The 24827-nt window shown below is 38.3% G+C and overlaps 1 protein-coding gene across 1 annotated transcript in view; it reads left to right on the top strand.

Moving 5' to 3' along the window:
* Positions 1 to 24827, top strand: part of LOC139739219 (prolyl 3-hydroxylase 1-like) — a 62813-nt gene that overhangs the window by 23301 nt on the left and 14685 nt on the right. Inside the window, exons 5-6 of the mRNA XM_071649837.1 lie at positions 1696 to 1919; positions 24111 to 24572. Of these exons, the coding sequence (XP_071505938.1) occupies positions 1696 to 1919; positions 24111 to 24572 (686 nt within the window). The remainder of the gene's footprint in view (positions 1 to 1695; positions 1920 to 24110; positions 24573 to 24827) is intronic.

A 24827-nucleotide genomic window follows, 5' to 3' on the forward strand; every position in this document is an offset into this window, starting at 1 on the left:
GTTGTAACTTAGCAGCAGTTAAAACTTGGAGAATGTGCCTGGAAAATCTGTAAAATGACTCAAGCTTGTATTCCTTACAAATTTATTTCAAAAGAAAGAGATATATGTCATTGCTGGGGTGACAAGACCTTGTAGCTCAAATATTGGTGAAAATGATGGTTTTTTTTTTAAATATATGAATGGTCAGATGATCAGGTAAGTGATGCCCTGTCCAAATCCTAGCTGTCTTACCCCAAAAATGAAGACACCATGGCATGTCAAAGGAAAGGCCATCCCATTTGATACACTGATTTGGCTTCCATGTTATTTTTTTGCTCTCCTTAACAATTGACATTTTGTAGACGCAAGGTTTTGTCACCCCAGCAACATATTCTGTGTCATCATACCAATATCTTTGAAATGTGAACTGGATAAACTGGAGCTTATAAGTACTAGACAGGTGGATAAAATCTCATCAGGTGTGAGTGATCCATGTAATTAGGATGTTACAAGAGATTGTTGGGATCAGCTCTATATAAGTGGAACGTGATCCACCTTTATAGCAGGTGAATTAAGTTTTATCCTTGCTGGGCATGGCTAATAGTGTGACTTGATCCGGTGTGAGTATCATGCAGCTAGATTGCCGATGGCATGATTATAGGAGCTGTATTAAAGGACACGTCCACCTTCATATGCATGTGGATTGAGTGAATGCAGCTGCAATATTAGTAGAACACATCAGTGAAAGTTTGGTGAAAATCCGACAATCTGTTCAAAAGCTGTGGATTTTTAAGGTGTCTGCATAGTCACTGCTGGATGAGAAGACTACTGCAGTGTATGATGTCACATGTGTAGAATGATATACAGTTATATAAAGAGAATTTCACAAAATTGTATGTTTATGTCTATGGAGTTGGACTTGTCCTCTAAGATTAGATCAATGAGATCAGGACCTTGTTGCTAAAAAATGTAATCAAGCAAGTTAAAAAATCAACAGAATTCAGGTATCAGCCAATCAGAACGCATGATCTCAAATTTGATGTGACAGGGCCTAGATTGAGATAGTTGGTTTTTGGAGCAGGATTAGATATCTGTGGTTGAAAGAAGACCCAGGTAACTATAGTTAGTTCACACGCTGTTCCTAAACTTTAAGTTTAGGTCGGAAACTTGACCCTCGATGATGAGCTTGTAGTTTAGCACTGTGTGGAGGCACTCAAAAGTTAGCGATCGTAAAGTTTAGTTAATGATTAAGACCATGAGACATCTTAGGTTTTATGCTCTCTCCGCGAGCCACGGGGGGTCCCCACTCGTAGTTTCGCTCCATGTGGACACAATAATCAATGAGCTTGTGAGTTAGCGTGACCCTAGCTTCTCGTTCACATCTGGGTCAACCTCCAGTTGCGCTAATTTGTGTGGGCATAAGGTCATCTAGCAAAGACTTTGCGCTTCCAGTGTAATCATCGAATGGGACTCGCTCGTAAGTTGTAACTTAAAGTTATGGTTTGCGTGTGAACCAGTGCGTGAATTCACAAGTGGCGCTTATCATCGATAGTAAGTTTTCAATTCATACTTCAAGTTTGCAACTGCGTTTGAACGTAACTTATGATATCCAGTTAATCTAACAAAGTGGGTCATTTTTGGCAATTTAGGACAACTTGCTTCATTGCATCAGACTTGTGACCTTTAACCTCTCTTTCTCACACCTTTCCCCTCCAGTTGGTGACATCCAAAATGCAGTGAAAAATGCTCTATCATACCTCCTCTTCCACCCTGCCGATGAGGTCATGCTACAAAACATGGCATTCTACGAGAACATGGATGATTTGCAGATGGAGTTCGTTCCCCGGAGGGAGGCGGAGGACTACCATGAGAGGGCCGTCTTGGAGGACAGGATGCTGAACTTCGCTAAGAGGAACTTCTGGAACGAGAACGCCGAAGAGGTAATGAAACGATTGAATGGAATGCTGAATAGATTTGACGTGGATGCAGGGTATGAAGGGGATGAGAGAGAGGAGGAGGAAGAAGAGGAAGAGGAGGAGGGGGAGGAAGATGTTGAAGATGGTAGGGAGGAGTTTCTACGGAAACATGGCTACAAGAGTAAGAATGATCTCGGTCGGAGGGACATCTTTCTGAAGGCTGAACATGTTTTGAACGATGCAAGGAAATATGCAGAGGAGGCGAGGCAATATCGACGAATCGTTCAAGAGCGCGATAGGCCCAAGGCCCAACTCCTTAAGAACGTTCTTGGAAACGGTATCGGGGCTGGGGGTGGGGCAGGGGCACGGGAGAACAATGACACAAAGCAGAGAACGGAGGAGGAGGACCACACCCAAGATATCGTCTATCCACCCACTGCTCACAGGGAGATGGCAGAGACAGAGACAATAACTCAAGACCGGTAAACTGGTGGACAGAGAAGGCATCAGTTATACCGGTAGACTGGTGGACAGAGATGGCATCAGTTATACCAGTAGACAATTTTATTGAGATAGATTGAGGTGGAGGAGGAGATGGTTGGTATCACCTCTTTGACCAAACTAAAAACAGACGTGTAAGCATACTGCCAAAGTCACAGATTAATTCCAAGTTTATCTGCCATGAGTTTAAGAATGTCAAAGATGTGAAGTATTCTTTCCGAGGCATCTCTCATATTGCTGTGTAAATCGATGAATTTTATGAAGCTATAAGAGACCTATGTCACAAACGTTGTGACAAAATTACAGTAGCTCTGTGTCAATACATCTTGTAAAATTCAAATGAAAAACTGACTAGGGGCTGAACTAGAAACTAACTTGAGCAAAAACAGAGTTTCTAGCCAGCCAAATCTAAAATGTTCGTAGGGGAAGATGAAACATTGAGTAATACCGAGAGGTTCAGCCTTTGACATCAAATTCCTTCTCACTCATATGATGACTTGATGTGTAGTGATTAAAACAGAGAGGCGGATCCATGTTATTCTAATCAAAGTTATACCCCTTTCAGGTAATCGTGGATGCGGATAATAGGAGCAATAAGTCGTAAAATTTTGATTACATGAACGGGAGAGGAGTAAAAAAGTGTGCATTATTTTGATGCTGCTATTATGCGCATTATTGCAGCATGAGGAGTTGATCGAGAATACATGAACGCGTTTTACGACTAATGCGCACTAACATTCCACAGTTAGGTCAAAGGTCACTCGATTTCCCGCACAACCGCTGATTGCTGAGCTTGAGCGAGAGCTGTGCATACACGTTAGTATATATCACCGGAAACATTACGTCATTATAGAGGCGTGCGCAGTAACCATGACAAATACTCCCGTCTTTCGCACCGTTATATGAACGGGCGCTCGTAAAAGTAGTGCGCACTTCATGGGATATATGAACGCGATTTTGATTACTTCATCCGCATTATTTGGATGCGGATAATTGAACCACGATTACCTGAAAGGGGTATGAGTTTCTCAAATGCTGGAAGTGAAAACCATTGTGATTGACATCAACTCACGACTTGTCAGAGATTTTTCCATCCAATCCATGTGAAGCTAATTTGCTGAGAGTTACCCTCTAATCCAGACGGGAGATAGATGTCAGATTGTAAGAGTGATGAAATCTTCACATGTTTGCCACCTCATCTGATCTTATCACGCAGCTTCATGCTTCTTACAGAGTGGTGATGTACAATCACAAAGTTCCTAGTCTTGTCAGTCTATTCTGACAAATTAAAAGATATGGTACAGTTTTGGGTAAAGTGAGAATTAAGCTTTTAACTTTTTGCGAGATAGCCAGAAACCACTTCACAAAATGTTGGAAAGCCTGCAATTCTAACAGGAATTCAAATTTTATTTGATTAAAATTGCCTTTGAAGTGGCTGAGATATCCAAAAACAAAGAAAAACTAAGCAATCCTAATAAAAGATGGGTCTCACCCTTTATTAGGATTGCTTTGTTTTGGATATCTCACCCATTTCAAAACCAATTTTCATCAAATAAAGTTTGAATTCCTCTTAGAATTATATGCTCTTTCAAATTTCATACGAGGTTTCTCATTATCTCATAAAAATCATCATCAAAAACTGTCAGAAACCTCAAACCCCATCCAACCAAAACTGTACCATTCCTCTAACAATGATTACCAGAGTCAGGTTTGTAGATCTCACAAAACATGCATCAAGCGCAGACATTTTTCTGAGATGTTCATTTCTTCTGATATCAATATTAGCATTAAAACGCTGTTGTAGTTCTTATCAAAATTTTTGGTGGAGAGACTGGCTTGATTGTCAGTAAAGTACATTGCCCTTCTACTGGTCAGTCAGTCAGTCTGTATGTCTGTCTGTCTGTCTGTCTGTCTGTCTGTCTGTCTGTCTGTCTGTCTGTTCTGCACCTGTTCAGCCCTTTGGCCTGTATCTCATAAATTGGATCAGACTGTTGGTTTGAAGTAGATATTGGCACCTAGTGGTATTATTACAGTCACATCCTAAACACAATATTTCTAGCTCGCTGTTTTTTTTTGACTTTGTCCCTTTGTGGAATCCTTGTATCAAAGGTTTGTTATTGTGAATTATAGTAGTATTGGCAGGGAGATTGTGTGGGAGTGTTCATGCATTACAAGAGATAAAAAAGACAAAAAAAAAATCATTTTAACCTCATAAGCCCCATATTTTAGCTTCCTTTTCGGTTTCGAATCAACTTATCATTTAAAATGACTTCATATATTGAAAGAATATTTGATTGTTAGGTTTTATTGTGTAATTATGCTACATCCAACAATGTTCTCTGTAGAATAAAAGCAATTCAGAAAACATTTACATTTAATATTAATATTTTTAAGGTATAGAAGGGTTAGTGGCGTGATTTTAGGGTGCATAATTTTGAAGGAAATTATGTAACCATCGAGTTTTGGGTGAATGAATCTAGTGGTTAGTTTGAGTTAATGGTCAGTAGTTTGAGCCCTAACTAAAGGAAGCTTGGTCTAAGGAAACTAATAGTGAATCCCAGTCTCACACGCTAGCCAGGCGTCCATTGATACCCCCTGACCTTCAGCGTACTTCCTGACATGAAAAGTCTGCACAATTCAATTTCCTGTCTGGTTTCCATGGCAACAGAGTCCAAGGCAATGAATGATAACTTTGGCTACAGGTGTAATAAAAAGTGTAGGCCTACTTTCAGTGTTTTGACTGGAACTCTTTATGTCAGGACGATGAAGCGCTATGAAAAATACCACGCAAAGATGCAAAGATCCCAATACAAATATATCAAACCTGCCGGGATATGTAGTCCTTAACCGGATCGTTGTTTGGCAGAAGAAGAGCCTAGAAAGAGGAGAATTAGAGAGGAGATTCTCACAACCCCCATATGTTGCTTCCCTCTTCAATTCTCCTCTTTCTAGGCTCTTCCTCTGCCAAGCAACGATCCAGTACATGTAGGAGGTCTCTTGAAAAATTCTTAAAAATCTCTAATAGGTCATTTATTTTCTGTGGGTAATATTACCCGAGTTGGGCCTTACAAGACAACTTCACAAGTTGTTTAATTTGCAATCGAGAGCCATAGTAGCTGAATGAGCAATCAGTATTTTTGCTTTTCATAGATAAAAAAGAGAACTTATTGATTTCCCACTGTGGAGATAACTTTAAACTCTTATTACAATGAACATAACTATGACAACATTTCAATACACTCAAGTAAAAATTCTGTTCCCAAAATTATAATTACAAATGTTAATGGTGCAAAATTTCATTGTGTTATAATGAAATTTTGATATAAGAAAAGGAAACTGCCAGTCCCGAGGACTTTGTTATAAGGGGAGTTGTCTGTAGATCACATTGTGTTATGGAGGGCAATTTCTTGGAAGTTGTTGATTTTACAAATTCATTCACTTCATGGAAGTCATAAAAATCTAAACACCACAAACTATTCAATACCTCCATATGTCGTGACAAGTGAATGTAAGAGCTGCTTTAATTTGGGAACTACCTACTTTTTTGCCATTTGAGATGCATAAGACCCAGAAGTATTTCCCTAGTTGGTTCTCTAACGTTTCTAGTCCTGATGTGTGAATATGAACAACCTGAGAAAGCAGACAAAGGGTGTGGGACCATTTGTCATTTTCTATAATTTCCATTCTGTGGTAGAAAATAAGCCCAGTCTGTTACAGGGATCAAAACAAAAGGAGTTTTTCTCTCTCTCTAGGGAAGTCTCAAAGTATTCTCTGATTGGGTTCTAGGCCAACTCTTAAATGTTACCATGGTATTGTCTTTGTAAACAGTGGCATATTCAGCTGGTGATCTTTGGGGACTTTATAAACCAGATTCAGCCTTCTGACATGGCTGTTATAGCAGGTGACCATTACTCATAGACTGATCACTGTCTGTAGTGTGATTTGGCCAAATTAAAGGGATGTCTGTGTCCATCCTCTGGTCAGTGAGTGGACATTGAGTGGACAGTGTAGGGAGAGAGTCTTCTTGATTCAATCTGTCATGGAGAGAGGAAGGGGGGGCTGAGTGGATGCAAGAGGCCTGGGGTGCATTCACATTCGAGATTTCTGTAGTATCAAGCACCATTGAAATTTGTAGTTACTGTTCTCATTGGCAAAATGTCATGGTAAAAGGTGCTGTGGTGTTTCAGTTTTGTAAAGGCATAATTTACCATAGGGAGCACTGATTAAAAAAAGATCAAGATATCACATTTGATGCATTTATATACTATGTGTAGGTCAGTTGTATCACAAAACAGCCAGTCATAGAAGAATTTTGCAATAAAACCTAAAATATAAGGATATGTATCACTATTTTTCTCAATAAACCGTTGTTTAACTGTTTAAGTATCTCACAAGACATTAAAGGTTCTGTTTACCTCTGGGAGCAGTGATTTTAAAAATGTTCAAGATATCACATTAAATGCATTATATGTAGGTCACTTGTATCACAAAACATCCTATCTTATAAAATAATTGTAATAAAGACTAAAATATAGGGAGATATCAGTATTTTTCACCATCAGCCATAACTGTAGACTGCTTAGTCTCTAAATAGATTTCATAATTGGTTTCTAATCATCTCACAAAAAGCTGAATCCCTCATCTCAGCCAAAACTATACCTTCCCTTTAATATTTGTGAAACACCCTCAGGCCTGTAATATTGCAGGTTGTTACCAGTAGCCAGTGCTATCAGGTCTTTAAAGGGACTGTACAGTACTGGTTGAGGTGGGGATTCATGTTTTGAACATTCCTAAGTGAGATAGTGAGAAACCTCTTTTGAAATATGAAAGAGCATGTAATTTTAAGAAGGATTCAACGTGTATTTGATGAAAAGTGGTTTTCAAATGGCTGAGATATCCCCCCCAAAAAATGATAATAATAAAAGGCAACAGGCCACACCTTTTATTAGGATCTCTTTGTTTCACCTTGTTTTTGAATATCTCAGCCATTTCAAAACCGATTTTCATCAAATAAACTTTTGATACCCCTTAGAATTGCATGCTCTTTGACATCTCATAGAGTGGTTTCTGAATTTATCTCGCAAAACGTTAAAAGCTAAATCCTCACCTCAACCAGAACTGTACGATCCCTTTAAAAGGGAAATTAGGCCAGGAGAACTCAGAGCCAGGTCATCTGTTCATTCTGCTGACAGAGAATTGTGTGGAAATGAATACACCATGTGTGATTCACTCTGTGACGAAAAACCTAACCACTGTAGCATGGTCGTTCTCGGGACATTATGAAAGACCGTCCAACAAGCCTTCAAAGGATCTTTCTCCTTTTTTTTTTCATGTCTCTAGTATTTTGGGCTTTTTCTTCAAAACATTTCAATTTAAGAGACATGCTCTTTTTGAAATGTAATAAGTTTTCATTCATAAAAAGTATTAAAAAATATTAGCTGCAATCAGTAAACTTGGATGTCTTGATGTGAGACTAGTAGGGTTGTTTTGTTTCTATGATATTGATGGTTAGACCAGATGGCCTACTATCGATTTCAAGAGACACAAATTACAAAGTCAATACTGGGGTAGTCTAACTTTCAGACTGTTGAAGCTTCTCTTCGAATTGAAAAAAATAAGTAAATTGCTCATTCTCTTTGCACTAGTGAATATGAGAAAAAAAAATAATAAAGAATTATGTTAAAGGTGCCTCTAAATTGCAGTTAAAGGCATTATTTATCATTTGCAGATAAAAAACAAAAACAAACACAGCTTATGGTGCTCCAAAATAGTTCGAGAATGTGACTTGAGAATAGAAACAAACAAAAATTTGAATCATTGTAATTGATGTTAAGTATTGTTAGATATACAAAATGTGAACAATAGTTATAATAAAAATGTGAACAATAGTTATAATACAAATGTTTTAGACTAAACTGTCTACAGTTATGGTTTATTGAGAAAAATAGTGATATATCTTTATATTTTAGGATAAACTGTACAATCCCTTGAAAGGACAAGTTCCCCTTCATAGACATGTGGGTTGAGTGAATGCAGCAATATTAGTAGAACACATCAGTGAGAGTTTGAACAAAATCGGACAATCCGTTGAAAAGTTATGAATATTTGAAGTTTCTGCTCAGTCACGGCTGGATGAAAAGACTACTATAGCTTGTGATGTCACATGAGTACAACGATATAAAGAAAGAATAAAGAAAATTCAACATATTTCCATTTTTCTCGCATAACAAAAGAACACTCGACTTCTCTCTTTCAGAAGGCAGGGGAAATAATATTACCCTTAGCATACGTCAGTAGCAAGTCGAAGAAATGTGCACTTTATTCAAAAAGTAAAGTTTTGTGAAATTCTCTTTTTATTTTCCTTATATAGTTGTACGCATGTGACATCATACACTGTAGTAGTCTTCTCTTCCAGCAGTGACTGCACAGATACTTAAAATATTCGTAACTTTTGAACGGATTGTCCAATTTTCCTCAAACTTTCACTGATGTGTTCTACTAATATTGCTGTATTCTCTCAATCCTTATGTATATGAAGGTGGACTTGTCCTTTAAAGGTAGGTGTATTTTAGTTTCTTGGTGCATCTTCTTCTAAACAAGAATTTGTGAAGAATCACGACATCTGCAGTTACCTTAGCAACGACCTACAGGGGTGGATCCAGGAATTTTGTAAAAGGTGGGTACCTTTACAAAATCAAAGGGGGGCACACATGCCCCCACTCCCATTTTTTCTTTTTGTTTCTTTTGTTTTAACAAACAAATATAAGGGGGTGCGCCCCCACTTGGATCCACCACTTACCTACAGCGTAGCTACCCGAAAGGCTAATTTTCTGGTGTGTTACTACCCCAAGGAATCTGGGCAACACGAGAGATTTGCCATGATGGAGGAGTATGAGAGACCCCAGCCAGGGGGGAGTTGGAATCCTGGTCCTAAGGATGAGATGAGAGTAGAAATGATGAGAGTTTTATCTGTTTCCTATTTCTTTTTCCCTCCTGGGATGTTAGAAAGGTCGCGACCCCAAGGACTCAATGTGGAAGAAGATTGAACTCTCAAACTTTAGTCTGTCAGCATTGAGGAGCTAGTGGCCTCTCAGGTAGAAATTGGCTCTCTTTGGTCCAAAATTCTGATTCTGCATCAATTCAGTCAATTGTAAAGGTTGTTGTAGTTCTGGGTTAGTAGGATATTCTAAAGATAGTAAGAGCTTTTGAATCAGGAGGCTTTTTGGAAACAAATGTTAAAAGAAATGCCATAGATTTTTTGATTGTTTATCTGTTCATATATCACTAGTGGGTGAAAATATTCATATTTGTTGATAAATGTAGACAGGATATGCACAAGGTAGGTGTACATCAATTTTCCATGGTGTTCAATGGGTTAAATATTATTGAGAGATGATCTTTGACTTATGAAAACATTTAAAGAGGGAAAAAAAGAACAAAGCCACAAGGTTAGGCCTATTGGGTGTGTGTATTCATGTGCTTGTATGAATGCATTGAGCTGCCAAAAAGATACCCAATACTATTCCATCCCTTTAAATGAAATGGTAGCTAGAGTAGACCATCTGGACTCTCCATACTATTCAATGACCTCTTGACCCATAGGCCTTCATCAGATGTCGAGGATTAGTAAAATGATGACCACATGTCTTCTGATTCTCACTTAAAGGGATGGTACAGTATTGGTGGAGATGAGAATTGGGCTTTCAACTTTTTGCGAGATACCAAGAAAACACATGATATAGTACAGAGCATACCATTTTAAGAGGAATTCAAAGTTTATTTGATGAAAATCGGGTTTGGAATGACTGAAGCATCCAAAAACAAAGTAAAACAAAGTGATCGTAATAAAAAGTGGGTCCCACACTATATTAGAATTGCTCTTTTTTGGATATCTCAGCCATTTCAAAACCAATTATCATCAAATAAACGTTGAATTCCTCATAGAATTACATGCTCTTTCATATTTCATAAGAGGTTTCTCATTATCTCACAAAAAAAAATGTTGGAAACCCGAAATTAGGTCTCAACCAAAACTATACGATCCCTTTAATCTTTCTCATACTCTTCACTGGGAAAAACTCTACAATTGTCAGTGCTGGTTCTTAATTTTCTCAAATAAAAAGGTGCATTCATTATCCTTGCCATATTTTCATGTTTGGTCTTAAATTGGATTTGAACAAAATGTTATTTGAAAAAGCCTGAAGCTAAGACTATAAAGATGATTGGTATCTTGCAAAGGAGGAAATATAATCTGATCTGAAAGTGGAAGGAAAATGAAATGTAAGCAGTGCTACAGGAAGGGTGAGAAATGTTTAGTGATGACTTTCCTCCTGTGGGAATGGAAGAGTCTTGATTCTAAATTTAGACTTCTCTGGATCATTCCAATTCAATCCCCTGTCAAATCTTTTTAAATCATATCAGTCGGACAGCTACTGGTCACAAGGTTTGATATATGAGATATTTTTAGTGCAAATTTTTGATGCTGGCTAAAATAATGATAATGGTAATAAACCATATTTGTATAGCCCATATCACAAAAATAGATTAATGTCTCTATGCAAATTGAAGGAAGGAACTAATAGAAAATATATCTCGCCAACTTTCCAAAATAGGCTATTGGCAGTTCTTGTTGTACAGAGATTCATCAAAGTGTTGTCACACATTTTATGCACATCTTGTTTTACACTTCTTTTTAAGGCATTTGGCAATTTACACTAGAAAGATAAACTTGCTATTTTTATCATGGCTGGTGTCCTGTCCAGACTCACTTTTCACATTGCAAAATGTCAGAAAGAGTTGATTCCCCCGTACTTGATGGATCGTAATCTAAAAACTATCACCTATAAATATAACGATATTTAGAAGTGAAGGATGTGAGTTGAATCAAAGCAGAATTTAATTTACATTGTATCCTCACTTTGATTCATTACAGACTTTGTCATTGTATAGACCATTAATTGTACAAAGGTATGAATTTCTTTCAGATTCCTTGACATAAGTTGCTTACAGCCATCTAGATTTTTTTTAAGTCTCTTGTTTCTATGGCCCTGTGATGCCTTTTATTCACACAATAGAGAGTGTACCATTTTATTTTGTTTCAGAGTAAAATGTGCCAGCCAACTTGACTTCCACTGCCCCGTTGCCATGGCAACCAGCTCTCAGGAGCATTGGTGCCACCTCTTGAGAAGGTCAAAGGTCAGGGTCAAGCTCATTTATCCATGAGATGAGGGGTGTGGCTTACTTTCCACTTGTCTCTAGATTTCTGTGGGAGAGCTCTTCATACACCTGTTATAGATGATACAGATATACTAGTCTTCATTTCAGACTTTATCAATCATCAAGTGAGTCTGTTTCTGACTAAATGGATCTTGATCTTCTGTCTAGACAACACTTCCACAAATCATGTCTCTCCATCTAACAGAAATCAGATTGTTAAAGGCATGATTTACCATTTGCAGATGAAACAAAAACCCAGCATTAGTGCTTCAAAATAGTTCTAAAATGTGAGTTATGGATAGAAACAACCAATGTAAAAATTTGAATCTGTGTAATTGATTATAAGCATTGTTAAATGCACACAATGGCAACAATCAATGTTTCCAGACTAAATCATCTACAGTAATGGTTTATTGAGAAAAATAATATTTCCTTATATTTGAGGCTTTATTGCTGAAATTTGACATTGTAGGATGTTTTGTGATACAACAGACCTACACATACAGTGTATGTATCAAATGCAATATCTTGAACATTTTTCAAATAACTGCTCCCAAAGGTAAACAGGACCTTTTGAAAGTGCCCTAAAAGTCAACAGATATCTAGACAATAGCAAGCATAAACAGTGAAGACTGTATCATTCAGTTTTAGTCAGGTAGATGTTCTAAGATGCTTCACAGGTTTTGACACATGTAATTGATGCATATAATTATGTCATGTTTCTGCTGTTGCTTCTCTATAAACTTCAAATCAATTTGAGTTTACATTTAGAATGAATTCCAGCCAAACAGAATACAATCTAGGTAGTTTCTAGTGATAACAAAAGTACATTGATTTATAGAGCTTTAAGAAAAGGACACAGACAAATTTGGTAAACAAGACAAAGTTGTCTAGTCTGAAAGCTGCATCAACTTATCAGACAGAATATAGGGGCCGACTAAACATTAGTTACGTTCACACGTAGTTGCCAAACTTGTAGTTTAGGTCGAAAACTCAACTGTCGATGATTAGCTCCACCCGTGAATTCATGACGTGAGTCCACACATGGGTGGTATTTTGTGACATCATTCACACTCAACGCATGCATATTTTGAGCAAAGTTTGAGTGACTATGAATCCTAAATACTACCATATTTCTTGAGGTATCTCTCATTAAGCTTTCGTTCACATTACAAAATAATGTCAGGGGAAATAGCATGGTATTTCATCTTATATATGAATGGGCCTTCAGATGGTTCTTTGTAAAGTTAAAGGCAAAATTTACCATTTCAAGAAAAAACAAAAACCCAGCATTAGTGCTTCAAAATAGTTCAAAAATGTGAGTTAGGGATAGAAACAACCAATGTAAAAATTTGAACCAGTATAATCGCTATTAAGTATTGTTAAATATACAAAATGTGAACAGTGGTTATGATAAAAAAAAAAATGTCCCCAGACTGAACTGTCTGCAGTTTTGGTGTAATGAGAAGAATAGTGAAGTATATTGTAGGCTTTATTGTAAAAGATTTATATAGTAGGATGTTTTGTGATACAACTGACCTGTACACATATGCATCAAAAGTGATATCTTGGAACATTTTTTAAATCACTTCTCCCAAAGATAAACAAGACCTTTAAACATGAAATTTGCCCACCATGATGATGACAGCTTAGCTCGGTATAAAACTAGCCAAGTAGAGATGAAGATCAGTGAATGTTTGGATTGTTGATGGCCGTCCTGATACAATCTCCTCTTGATTTCTTTCTAATCTTGTTGATAAAAGTATGGAGAAACATTATGGGTAGGAATGTTAGCAGTCTGGTGTCTGACCTGAGAGTCACGATAAATCTCTGAATGTTTATCATCACATTCAGCAATGTTTGCTTCAACTCCAAGGTTCCTCTTGTTGTCTCCTGGTGTTTTTATGGTTACATGTCTGGAAATATCTCCACAAGGTTCCCCCAGGTCTCTGGGGCTGTGGTTTCTCATCTCTCACTGTTAAGCCCTTTTTATACTTATGTTTCTTAACCGCATACTTTCTCTGACGCAGGACTATCGTTAGTCCTCCAGGACTATCGTTAGTCCTCCAGGACTATCGTTAGTCCCGTACCAATTTTTTCAGCTTTTTACACTTGCCAATAAATCCCATACTAAGCTCTTGTCCTGGGCTAAGGAGAAAACTGACCTTTTTACTCTCACATTTCTTAGCCCCGTACTTTCCAAACCACATGAATATTCATGATTAGGCTGTGCACTGTACAAGTACACAGGTAGCACTTGATTACCTCGTTTCTGATTGGTCAGTGGGGGGTCGGACTTCGTCTCGGTCGCTTAGCCCCGGATTATTTTTTTGTTCTGTTTACACTCGCTTGCTTGGCACCACAATTGCGGGGTTAACACTGCAATTGCGGTGCTAACCCTGCTATTTTGCAGGGCCAGATAGTACGGGATTATCGATGGGGCTAGCCCACTTTCGCAAAAACAAGTGTAAACAGAAAGTGGGCTAAGGAAAGTCTGGTACCAACGGTGGGGCTAAGGGCCCCCCCTTGCCCCTCCGTTGGTACGGGACTAAGCAAAAATTTGCAAGTGTAAAAAGCCCTTTAGAGCATGTTTCAATGCCCACTATCAAAACACATTTTCAAAGGCCTTTCGGATTGTTTTTTATCATCTCTATTGTTAGTCAAGGAAGAATCCTTGTCACTGTGCAGCTCCATTGCAGATTTTGACCCAAAGATCAGAGCTCATGTAGGGCATGTACAGAGACTCCAACTCTCCCGTTTTCGATGGGAGATCTCCCACCGAAAGTCCATTTTTGCAAAATCTCCTGTTCTCCCGCTTGAGATTTGATTTCTCCCACCATTTTTCGCAAAACCGAAATGGGCAGAATTCTGGGAGTTTTGATGGTAAGGTTCAAGCTATATATAATAAACGCATTTCAAACTGACTTTGCATTTATCATCTCTACAGAAAGGCATTGCTAATCCTGAAATCAAAACATGCTTTGCATTTATCATCTGCCCAGATCTCCCTGAAAGTTGTTTGGAAAACTTAGTCCCTAATTCTATGCCAGAAGTGAGTTGATAAAATGCACATAAAATTGCAGCTTTGGGCTCCTCTAGCCCGTGTAAACATAGACAATCACATGAATCAGTTGTGTGCATTTTTTTATGACAACGTTACACTTTCTATAACTTCAAAATTCATCAGATGTCCATTTCTAGTAAACTTTTATAGTTACATGTCACAGCCTCCTCTGGGTAGTGCATATTATGTTGCCATATGTCTGTATTCCATGTGAATGTATGCTTACTTTATTTGTTTGTCATTTTGTCTCTGACAAAGATTCTGCTAGGAATGAAAGGTTAAATCCCTTATGACTCAATTTCTAATCCTATATATTACGTGTGTAGCAGGAATGGGCACAGTGAATTTGATTAAACATAGTAAAAGCACCCTCCTGTGTTCATTTGAAGCAGTTGTTTTGAGAGCCTGTATTTGCAGATCTAGATATGGATTGTCTTGCATAAATCTAATCACTCATTTACCATAGATAGAAGAACTTTGAAATTCATGTTTTGTCCTGTTTGTAGTAGATGTCGAGTAGAGATGTTTTCCTGGGATTTATCTCTTGTTTTTGTAACAGGGTATAATTAGGTAATGATTTTACATCAAGATTTGTTTATTGTTATGCTAAGTTGATGTTATGAAGGCCAGAGACTCCAACTCTCCCACTTTCGATGGAAGATCTCCCGCCGACAGCCCATTTTTGCAAAATCTCCTGTTCTCCCGCTTGAAATGATTTCTTACTTGGTGTCATCGTATGTTGAAAAATAAGACTTAGATGGCATGAGAGAGCATCTAGAACCCTATAGCTGGACCCCGGCCACAAGGAACTTTGCGCACATCAAGTTGGAGTCTCCTGTTTGCTAGGGGTTTAAGGCGGGAGAATCTCCAGATCAGAAGGTGCTTGGGGTTGGAGTCTCTGGAAAGCTACATGAAGACCTGCGTAGCCTGCTTCAGCTGATGTCTTTTGTGCTATTGCAAAATCAACTTGTCCTCATTGGGTTTAAGACAAGTGAATCTGTTTTTTAACCTTGTCTTCATATTATTCTGCGCATGTGACATCACAAACTGTAGTAGTCTTTTCATCCAGTAATGGCAGCACGGAAACTGTAAAAATTCATAACTTTTGAATGGATTGTGTGCACTCACACACATATCAAGGTGAACATGTCCTTTAAATAGATTAATTGGCTGCAATTTAAAGACTATTTTCGATAGGCATTTTCACATTATCCCAATAAAAATCCAAGCTCGAGATATTTTTCGTGTTCACAAATTAGCGCGCTATTTCATTTCCTATTCACATCAGCCCGAATTTTTTTCGAGCTAATTCGATAGCTGAGCATGCGCAAACAGTGTTGGGTATACCAGTAGAGCGTATGCTTTCGGGTCACACACGCTAGGCATGACGGGATGCATCGCGCTAATTTCTTAGGGCGATTTCACATAATCAAATAGTGCGCTTGTTCGTTATGTTATCCCGCTATTTCAGAAATTTCCCGAGTTGACCTTGAGAAATTTTCTCAATCAGAGTGATATAATTAGCGCACTGATTTGTGTTCACATTATGAAATAGCGCGCTAATTCGTGATCAGGTTAATTTCCCAAGTCAGAAAATAGCGCACTATTTCGAAACATTGGGCTGATGAAAAAACGCCTCTGAAGTATTAGATCCATCATGACAGCCAGTGAATGTACATTCTTTAAAATTCACTTTTGAATGGTGCTAATGACGTGTGTGACAGATTCATGGGAGATTTATATTTTTGAGGTCATTACGCTGTGATCTAATTCATATGTATACATGATTCTTTTAACTGTTCTTTGCGTCTTGTTAGGGATTTTCCCATATTAATGTGATGTGTTTTGATTTTGATGATATGTATTTAGGTATGAATTGTTGTCTTTATCAGATGTGCTATTATTCTGTGATCATTTTTTCTCTCTTCATTTTTTTTTTTTGCATTTAAATGAGCATTTTTTTTGTGTGAAGCCATGTTTAGTGTGGATGTCTTATACATCTGGTGCAAAGAGAAGTGAAATTTTGTATACAAAGATCTTTCTAAACATTCAAATTATGAGCTTGAAGCATTTTTTAATTGAGAGCTTAGGGTTTGTTTGTACTGCTTTTAGGAAAACTTTTGTATGGAATTGATTTATTACATGATCGAAGAAATGCATGATGGTATATTATGCTGTGTTTATAGATATGAACAGGCTATGAAATTTTTTTTTTTTTTGCTTTTTGAGCTCTATCCTGTAACATTGTGTACTCATGGAGTAGGGTTTTGTTTTGTTTTGTTTTGTTATTTGTCTGGTAAATATACTTCAATGCACTCTCAAAATCTTGCCATATTAAAACTGAAATGTTCAATAAAACAGAAACCACAAAGCTCATATTGAGATATTGATGTCAAAGCCATTTGAGAGTTTGATCCCTTACGCAGGTATTAAAATGTTTTTATATCATATGTTTAAGAGTTTGCAATCAATAAAGTCAAATTTTGAAATTGAATTTGAAATAAGATTCTGTCTCACTCATTGAATATCTTGTCTCAGATAAAAGGTTACATTGTTTTTGCATTTTCAAATTCAAATTCATATTTGTTCAAATTAATTCAGAGTTAATTACATTGAACATATCACAAATTACATAATTATTTTCATTTTCCATTTTTCAACAACAAAAAGACATACATTCAGACATAGCTAAAATTATACTAACAATATTCTTAATAACAGATTGGAAAAGTACAGGGATTTGGAGCTAAAACTGTGATCTGGTTGAATTATGGTAGAGTGTATTGATGGGATCAGGCTGCAGGTGACTGTCATAGAATAAACAGACAGCTTGAAGAAAAAAATAAAACATACTTTTATGGGGTTATATTGAGGGTACATTGTGAAAAAATTAAGTTATTGGTTATTCTGGTGTTACATTGCAGTGATGACAATGGATTGCTTTCGTTTTTTGTTTTTTATGTATAACATGTTCTGTAGGACATCGCTTTATCCTGTGGATATCAATACAAATCATGTTTTCCCCAAAATGTACACCATAGCTACTTCTTGCAAAGAAACAAACTTCTAAGGTGGGATATTTTTATTGAACAAGTTGTGTTTGATTGGGGATATTATGGAAGCATTATGATACTATGAATTTTCTTTCACTTTTCTATTTTAAAGGGACCGTACAGTACTGGTTGAGGTAGGGATTCATGTTTTGAACATTCCTAAGTGAGATAATGAAAAGCCTCTTATGAAATATGAAAGAGCATGTAATTTTAAGAAGGATTCAACGTTTATTTGATGAAAATTGGTTTTCAAATGGCTGAGATATCCAAAAAAGTGCTAATAATAAAAGGAGACATGCCACAACTTTATTAGGATCTCTTTGTTTCACCTTGTTTTTGGATATCTCAGCCATTTCAAAACCGATTTTCATTGAATAAACTTTTGATACCCCTTAGAACTGCATTCCCCCTTACATCTCATAGAGTGGTTCTGAATATCTCGCAAAATGTTAAAAGCTAAATCTACACCTTGACCAGAACTGTACACACCCTTTAAGTCACAATACTGCTGAAGTTAAACCTGTTGAAGACTAGTCCTGAGTATACTTGGGCAGGTATCCATGGGAAATACGTGTTCAGGCAAAATTTCCTGGTCTTCAATGAGTTAAAAAATCCAGATTGTGTGTTTGTGTTCCCAGTTGACTAGAATTTGTATCTTTGCTACCCCACAATAGGTGTGTCTTCATCAGCCCGAAGTTCAAACTAGCAGGATATTTTGCGGTCTGGGAAAATAGCCTGATATTGCAAGTGTGCGTCTTCATCAGTGGTCTTGAAACAGCCCGCTTGGGGAAATTAGCCCAAAATTTGATGTATAATGCGCATTGCATCACTCTTTAGTTCAAAAGTGGATTTCCCTGTGCAAATCTCTTGTATCACCGTATGTACGATCATGGACCTACATAGATCCATGGTACGATACAGGACAGACTGGTATGGACACATGTTTTTGTACAGTCAGTAACAAGCTCGATCGACTCACGTTCGTCGCATCAATCTCGATCATGTACACAATGCATGTAATGAGCTTTCAGGTCTATTTTCTACCGTTCTGTTGGTACATTAGTGTGCAAATCGTAGCAACATTGACAGTTTACGGGACACCGTATCTGTGAAAAGTAGACGGGGGCCTTCGCCAGGAAACAAAATGAAGGGTACAGTTCATTATCTGTTGCTTGCTCCAGCCAGTGCTTCCCCGTTATGTATGGTGGGATCAAGAAATTTTGGGGCTGATGGAGACGCAAACGAATAAGCGTGCTAGTTCCCGAACTAGCCCAAGATTTTGGGGGAAGTTTTCCCAATCAAATAGCAAGCTATTTTGAAACTTCAGGTTGATGAAGACAGGCTTACTATGTACAACGCTATTGGGTTTCTGCATCAGTCTGCACTCACAGCACGTGAAAGGTTTAATGCCTTGTCAATCCTCAACGGGTTAAGAAAGAATAAGCTGAATGGAAGTCACTTTCAGGGAGGCAGGAAGATGATGTTACATAATCAGCACCTCAGACCTAAGCTGACAAATCTCTTTAATCGTTACCTGTTGAGGTCCAGATTATTTTCCTTTAACACACATTTCCCATTGACACCTGCCAGGGTATCTGAAAAGTGCTCAACAGGTTGATTAAGAGAGATTCCTTGAGACCAAAATATCTCCACATATCCTGACAAAGGCATATCAGACCCTCTCATATTTCAAAAACTCTTATCTAATGTAAGATCAGAAGCTTTGATACAGGTAAAGATGAATTCCATAATATTTCAATTCCACAGAGTCAAATCATATGATATGTCACATACAACAAGGAAAAAGATTGTTTGAGCTTTTATTAGCTCACCTGAGCCAAAGGCTCAAGTGAGCTATTGCGATCGCCCTTCGTCCGGCGTCCGTCGTGCGTCGTCCGTCGTCCGTCGTCCGTCGTCCGTCGTCCGTCGTGCGTCGTGCGTAAACTTTTTACATTTTCATCTTCTTCTTGAAAACCCCAAGACCGATTTTCATCAAACTTGGCAGGTAGCATCCCTAGGGGGTTAGGAACTCAATTTGTTAAAATGGGCACCATGCCCCACCCAGGGGGCCCCCAGGGGGGCCCAAACCCCCCAAAATTAAGGAATCTGTAAAAATCTTCTTCTCTAGAACCAGAAGTGATAGAGCTAAGTTAATAATATGAGTTAGTACATTGATGACTGTAGTTTCAAGTTTGTTCATGGCAGAATCAGGGGTGCCCCCCTTGGGACCCAGGGGAGGGGGGTGGGGAAGGGTTCTAATGGGGCCTAAATTGTACATTTTCATCTTCTTCTTGAGAACTCCATGACCCATTTTCACCAAACTTGGCAGGTAGCATCCCTAGGGGGTTAGGAACTCCATTTGTTAAAATGGGCACCATGACCCACCCAGGGGGCCCCCAGGGGGCCCAAACCCCCCAAAATTAAGGAATCCGCAAAAATCTTCTTCTCTAGAACCAGAAGTGATAGAGCTAGGTTAATACTATGAGTTAGCACATTGATGACTGTAGTTTCAAGTTTGTTCATGGCAGAATCAGGGGTGCCCCCCTTTGGACCCAGGGGGGGGGGGGGTGGGGGTGAGGAGGGGTCCTAATGGGGCCTAAATTGTACATTTTTATCTTCTTCTTGAGAACCCCATGACCCATTTTCACCAAACTTGGCAGGTAGCATCCCTAGGGGGTTAGGATCTCAATTTGTTAAAATGGGCACCATGCCCCGCCCAGGGGGCCCCCAGGGGGCCCAAACCCCCCAAATGAAGGAATCTTTAAAAATCTTCTCTAGAATCAGAAGTTATAGAGCTGAGATAATACTATGAGTGAGTACAGTAATGACTGTAGTTTCAAGTTTGTTCATAGGAGATCCAGGGGTGCCCCTCTTGGGGGTGGGGGGAGGGGGGGGGGTGGTTGGAAGGGTCCAAATGGAGGCCTGAATTGTACATTTTCATCTTCTTCCTGAAAACCTCATGATGGATTTTTGTCAAACTTGGCAGGTAGCATCCCTAGGTGGTCAGGATCTCAATTTATCAAACTGGGCACCATGCCCCACCCAGAGGGCCCCAGGGGGCCCCAATTCCCCCAAATTAAGGAATCTTGAAAAAATTGGGCTCTTATTGTACATTTTCATCTTCCACTTGAGAATGCCTCGTCAAATTTTGGTAGAGCTGTGAATAATTTAGATTAGTGACTGCGTGAAAGGTGAACTTGCGATACTCAGGTGAGCGCTAGACCCGCGGGTCTCTTGTTTTTACATATATTAGTTTTTTTTCTCATTCAAATTTTGCAAACATCTCCACATCATGAACATTCCACTGCTTAAATGTGTTTATATGATTGCAACACACATACTGTACCTCCCTCTGACCCTGGTATTGTATCAGAATCTCCTGATTTTGAAGCGCTGTGAATGTTAGCAAAACTTTTTACACCGATAGTATCATTGAACAAATATCAAGAACCCCTTCCCACAAGCCAACAAAAAATTATCAAATATTTGAGCAAGGAAAACATTTTTTTACAATTAATCATAGATAAATAATAACGACATTAATATGATACAAGTGACATTGCATATGTTTTGGTCAGAAAGATATCATACAGCACTGTTTAAGCTTCATTTAAAGTCATTTTCTGGCATTTTATTGTTATAATTTTCTCAATGGTCTGTCTTGTTTATTCTGATTTTGATGAAGATGTCTCAAAATAGCTTCTTTGAAGTGAGTATGACATTCATCATCTAAGTTTTATGTCATTTGAATATATGAGGGAATTTTATTTTAATGATGAGTTGTTTGTTGTCATTAAAACAAGGTAACTTGGCTCCTGAGTGTTCAAAATTTTTGTTGTTTGTACATTACTCTGAAATCAACATGAGGTATTTTGAAATAAGTCTTTGGACTGTAGATTTTACCTACATTTCATAAATGTAATGATGATTTGATTTGTTTAACACATAGAGAATGGGTGATGTATAATCAGGTGCACGTCACAGACTGACACCCACGAGTCATACAGGCCATGAGTTATACAGCTCATGAGTCTTACAGCTCACAAGTCATACGGTACAGCCCATTAGTTCGATATGAAGCTAACATTTAGTAACAAGGCCCACGAGAGTGACACAGTAAGACCCATGTTATATCTGTCAAACTTGAGGGCTCTTTTTACCTAATGTTGGTCTCATGGGCTTTATTTGCCTAGTGTCGAACTCATGGGCTGTAATGGGTGTCGGTCTAGTGGAATGACCCCAAATCGTCATAGTGCACATTAATGTGATAGATTGAGCACAGTCGTGAAGCTTGCAGACCAGAAGGTGCTGTAATCATTTTATGCCACCAATTAAATACCAACAGAATGATTGATACTGTGTAGTGGAGCTGGGAGGCAGTTCGGCTGTAACATCTGTTATCACTTCTGAAATTATCTCTGCATCATTATATTACAATGTGGGGAGGGCTTATGAATGACAGACTGTTACCATTTCTCTGAGTTAAACCTCTCTGAGCTGTATGTGTACTGGATGCTAGTCCTGGGTCTTTGCCTAACATGCCTACCAGTCTCTTCCTAGTCTCTTCTTTTAGTAGTGCCAAATTGGAGGGAGCCCTCTATTGGTGACCCCTGAGAAGAAGGCGAGACTGGCCAATAAACTCAGCTGTAAGTCCCTTCTCTCTCTCACTCTCTTTCTATCTAAAATTTGGAATATTTTCTTTTAAAACCGTAAAAGGTCAAACCATAAAAATAAAGCTTCTAGAGAATCCCATCCAAAGTGAATGCATTGCAAGTAAACCCATACCAACCCAAAACTCCCCCTCAAAAGGGCAAAAAAAAAGTTAAAAACATTTTAAAGTCTCTTATTGTTTCAAAATATTATAAAGTGACTTTAATTATGGCCTAATATTCAGTGAATTTGTTCATGCTACTATGTGATATGATTCATATTCTGGAGGTATATTTGTAATATAGATTGATATTTTGACTAATAATAGTAACTCCCAGTCTGGGCCCCGTTTTATCAAAAGATAAAATGGATTTTAAATGTCCTTACTACACAGGCTGCCATAGACTTACAGTTGAAATCAACTATATAATCAATTTTAATTCTTCGTAAAACAGGGCCCTGATATAGCAAACTGTGATTTGTTGTTTTTCTGACAAGTCAGAGTGAGTTGTTTGATAAGTGTTGCCAGAAAATGATAGAATTTTTACAATTTGATGGATTATCTCTTCTTGGGTGTGATTTTCACTTTGTAACTTTCCCAAGTCAAAGAATCGGATTGTTTGAAAGATTCCTTCCCTAGTGGAAACACATGTGAATCAAATATAAACTAAGTCTAATAAACTAAGTCTAATAAACTAAGTCTAAGTAGTTGCAAACCTATATGATTTCTTTGAAATTGTATTAGTTGCATTTTATTTCAAATTATTCATCAGTGTTAAAGTCATTACTGCCTCCCAGTTTAGAAGAAAGACAAATGTAATTTTATCATTGTAACTTTCATTTCTACTCTAATCATAGAGACAAAATTTTTACCCAATTTACCTCCAATACCTCAAAGAGGGTATTTAATTTCTTGTCTGCCTTCACCCGTTCAGTGTGAGCTAATTGCACTGTAACACATGTTTCCCATAGACACCTGCCTGAGTATACTCGGGACTTGTCTTCATTGGGTTAGTACTTCACAGTGAGATTGGCTGGTTTCATAGAAAGCCTGAGTTTGAATTGTTGATGCACACTGTCACAAAGTTTGTTCACCTCTAAGGGCAAGCTGTGATTGGCTCGTTGAATGTGTTAGTGCAGCGAAGAATCTAAAAGCTTTTTATTTCCTTTTTTTTTCTTCTTTTTTTTTTGCATAAACCACTAAGACCTTCACCTCACAGTCCCAGTGATGTTGTAAAGAGACTGGTTGCCATGGTAATGACTGAGATTGAGAGATTGCCATAGAGCTGGTGGTATAAAGGTCATGTGATTTTGATTGATGTGATGTAACTACTGGTAGAAGAGTTGTTTCATTTCTTTTCTATTGCTATATGCTATATTGTACTTGTAACACACACTTTCATTTGATGTATCCTAGGGGATTACTTGTCGAGGGGAGAATTTTGTGGAGTTGCAAAACTTTTTTTTTTTCAAAACAAAAGCAGTGCAAAATTCTTTACATTCGGGACCAGTAGTATGTCCATTGTATATAGACAGTGTATTTCTTCTTTGTCACATCAGTTATAATCATAATGATTGTGTTTTGTGCTGTATCTGTTTATTTTGGCTAAATAGAAACAAGTAAAGTAACAAAATTCTTGATGCGTATTGTTTTCAGAGCGTGTATAAAAAAATTTGAGAATTCAAATTTATCACCTTGTCTCTTTACTCCCATTCTTATTTCACCCCCAGTACTTATATCCTGACCGAGATTATGATGAAGAAGACGAATCGGAATTGGCGTATCTAGGGGCGGAGCCTATCGACCCCATGGAGGTCAACCTCAAACAGAATGAGGGAGGGGACACGACGGGAGATCTTGGTCTTCTCTCGGATGTTGAGGAGGTTGAGGATAAAGAGATGCTGAGAAGGTTTCTGGAGAAGCAAAGGCATGAGAATGAGAGGGGCGCAGCTAAATACTCCAGAGACCTTAATCATGGATCCCAGACTGCCACGCCCACTGGTGCACCCCACCCGGAGGACACCACCGGGTCAGAGGGGCGGAGGATGGGATCCAGTACCAGGGCTCAGATCCTGACTGGGATGAAGAAGATCTTGCAGAGTTTGATGGGATCCAGTGAGGAGGAATCGGAGCAACTCCTTCTTCAACTGGCTCAGGATCCCAAGTCAAGGGAGATCAAGGATCGCATCAAGGTAGGCAGGTCTTGACAGAATTGTGTTGTAGGCCACGCCTCCTGATATATACCCCTCATTCTGAAATAGGCACCATGTCCGTAAAAAGTAGCACATCTTTAAGAAGGCCCCTCCTGTAAGAAGCACTAACCTCCTAAAATAGTGCCCCCCCCCCCAACCAAAAATGGGCCCCTCCTCCTGAAACAAGCACCTCTAACTTGTTGAGGACGGACAGACTTTGCTATAACATGGATTGTATTTCCCATAGACACCTGC

Source organism: Diadema antillarum, unplaced genomic scaffold, assembly GCF_040938485.1.
Source record: "Diadema antillarum isolate AM-2024a unplaced genomic scaffold, OU_Dant_1.0 seq00000791_RagTag, whole genome shotgun sequence".
In the NCBI taxonomy this organism is placed as follows: Eukaryota; Metazoa; Echinodermata; class Echinoidea; order Diadematoida; family Diadematidae; genus Diadema; species Diadema antillarum.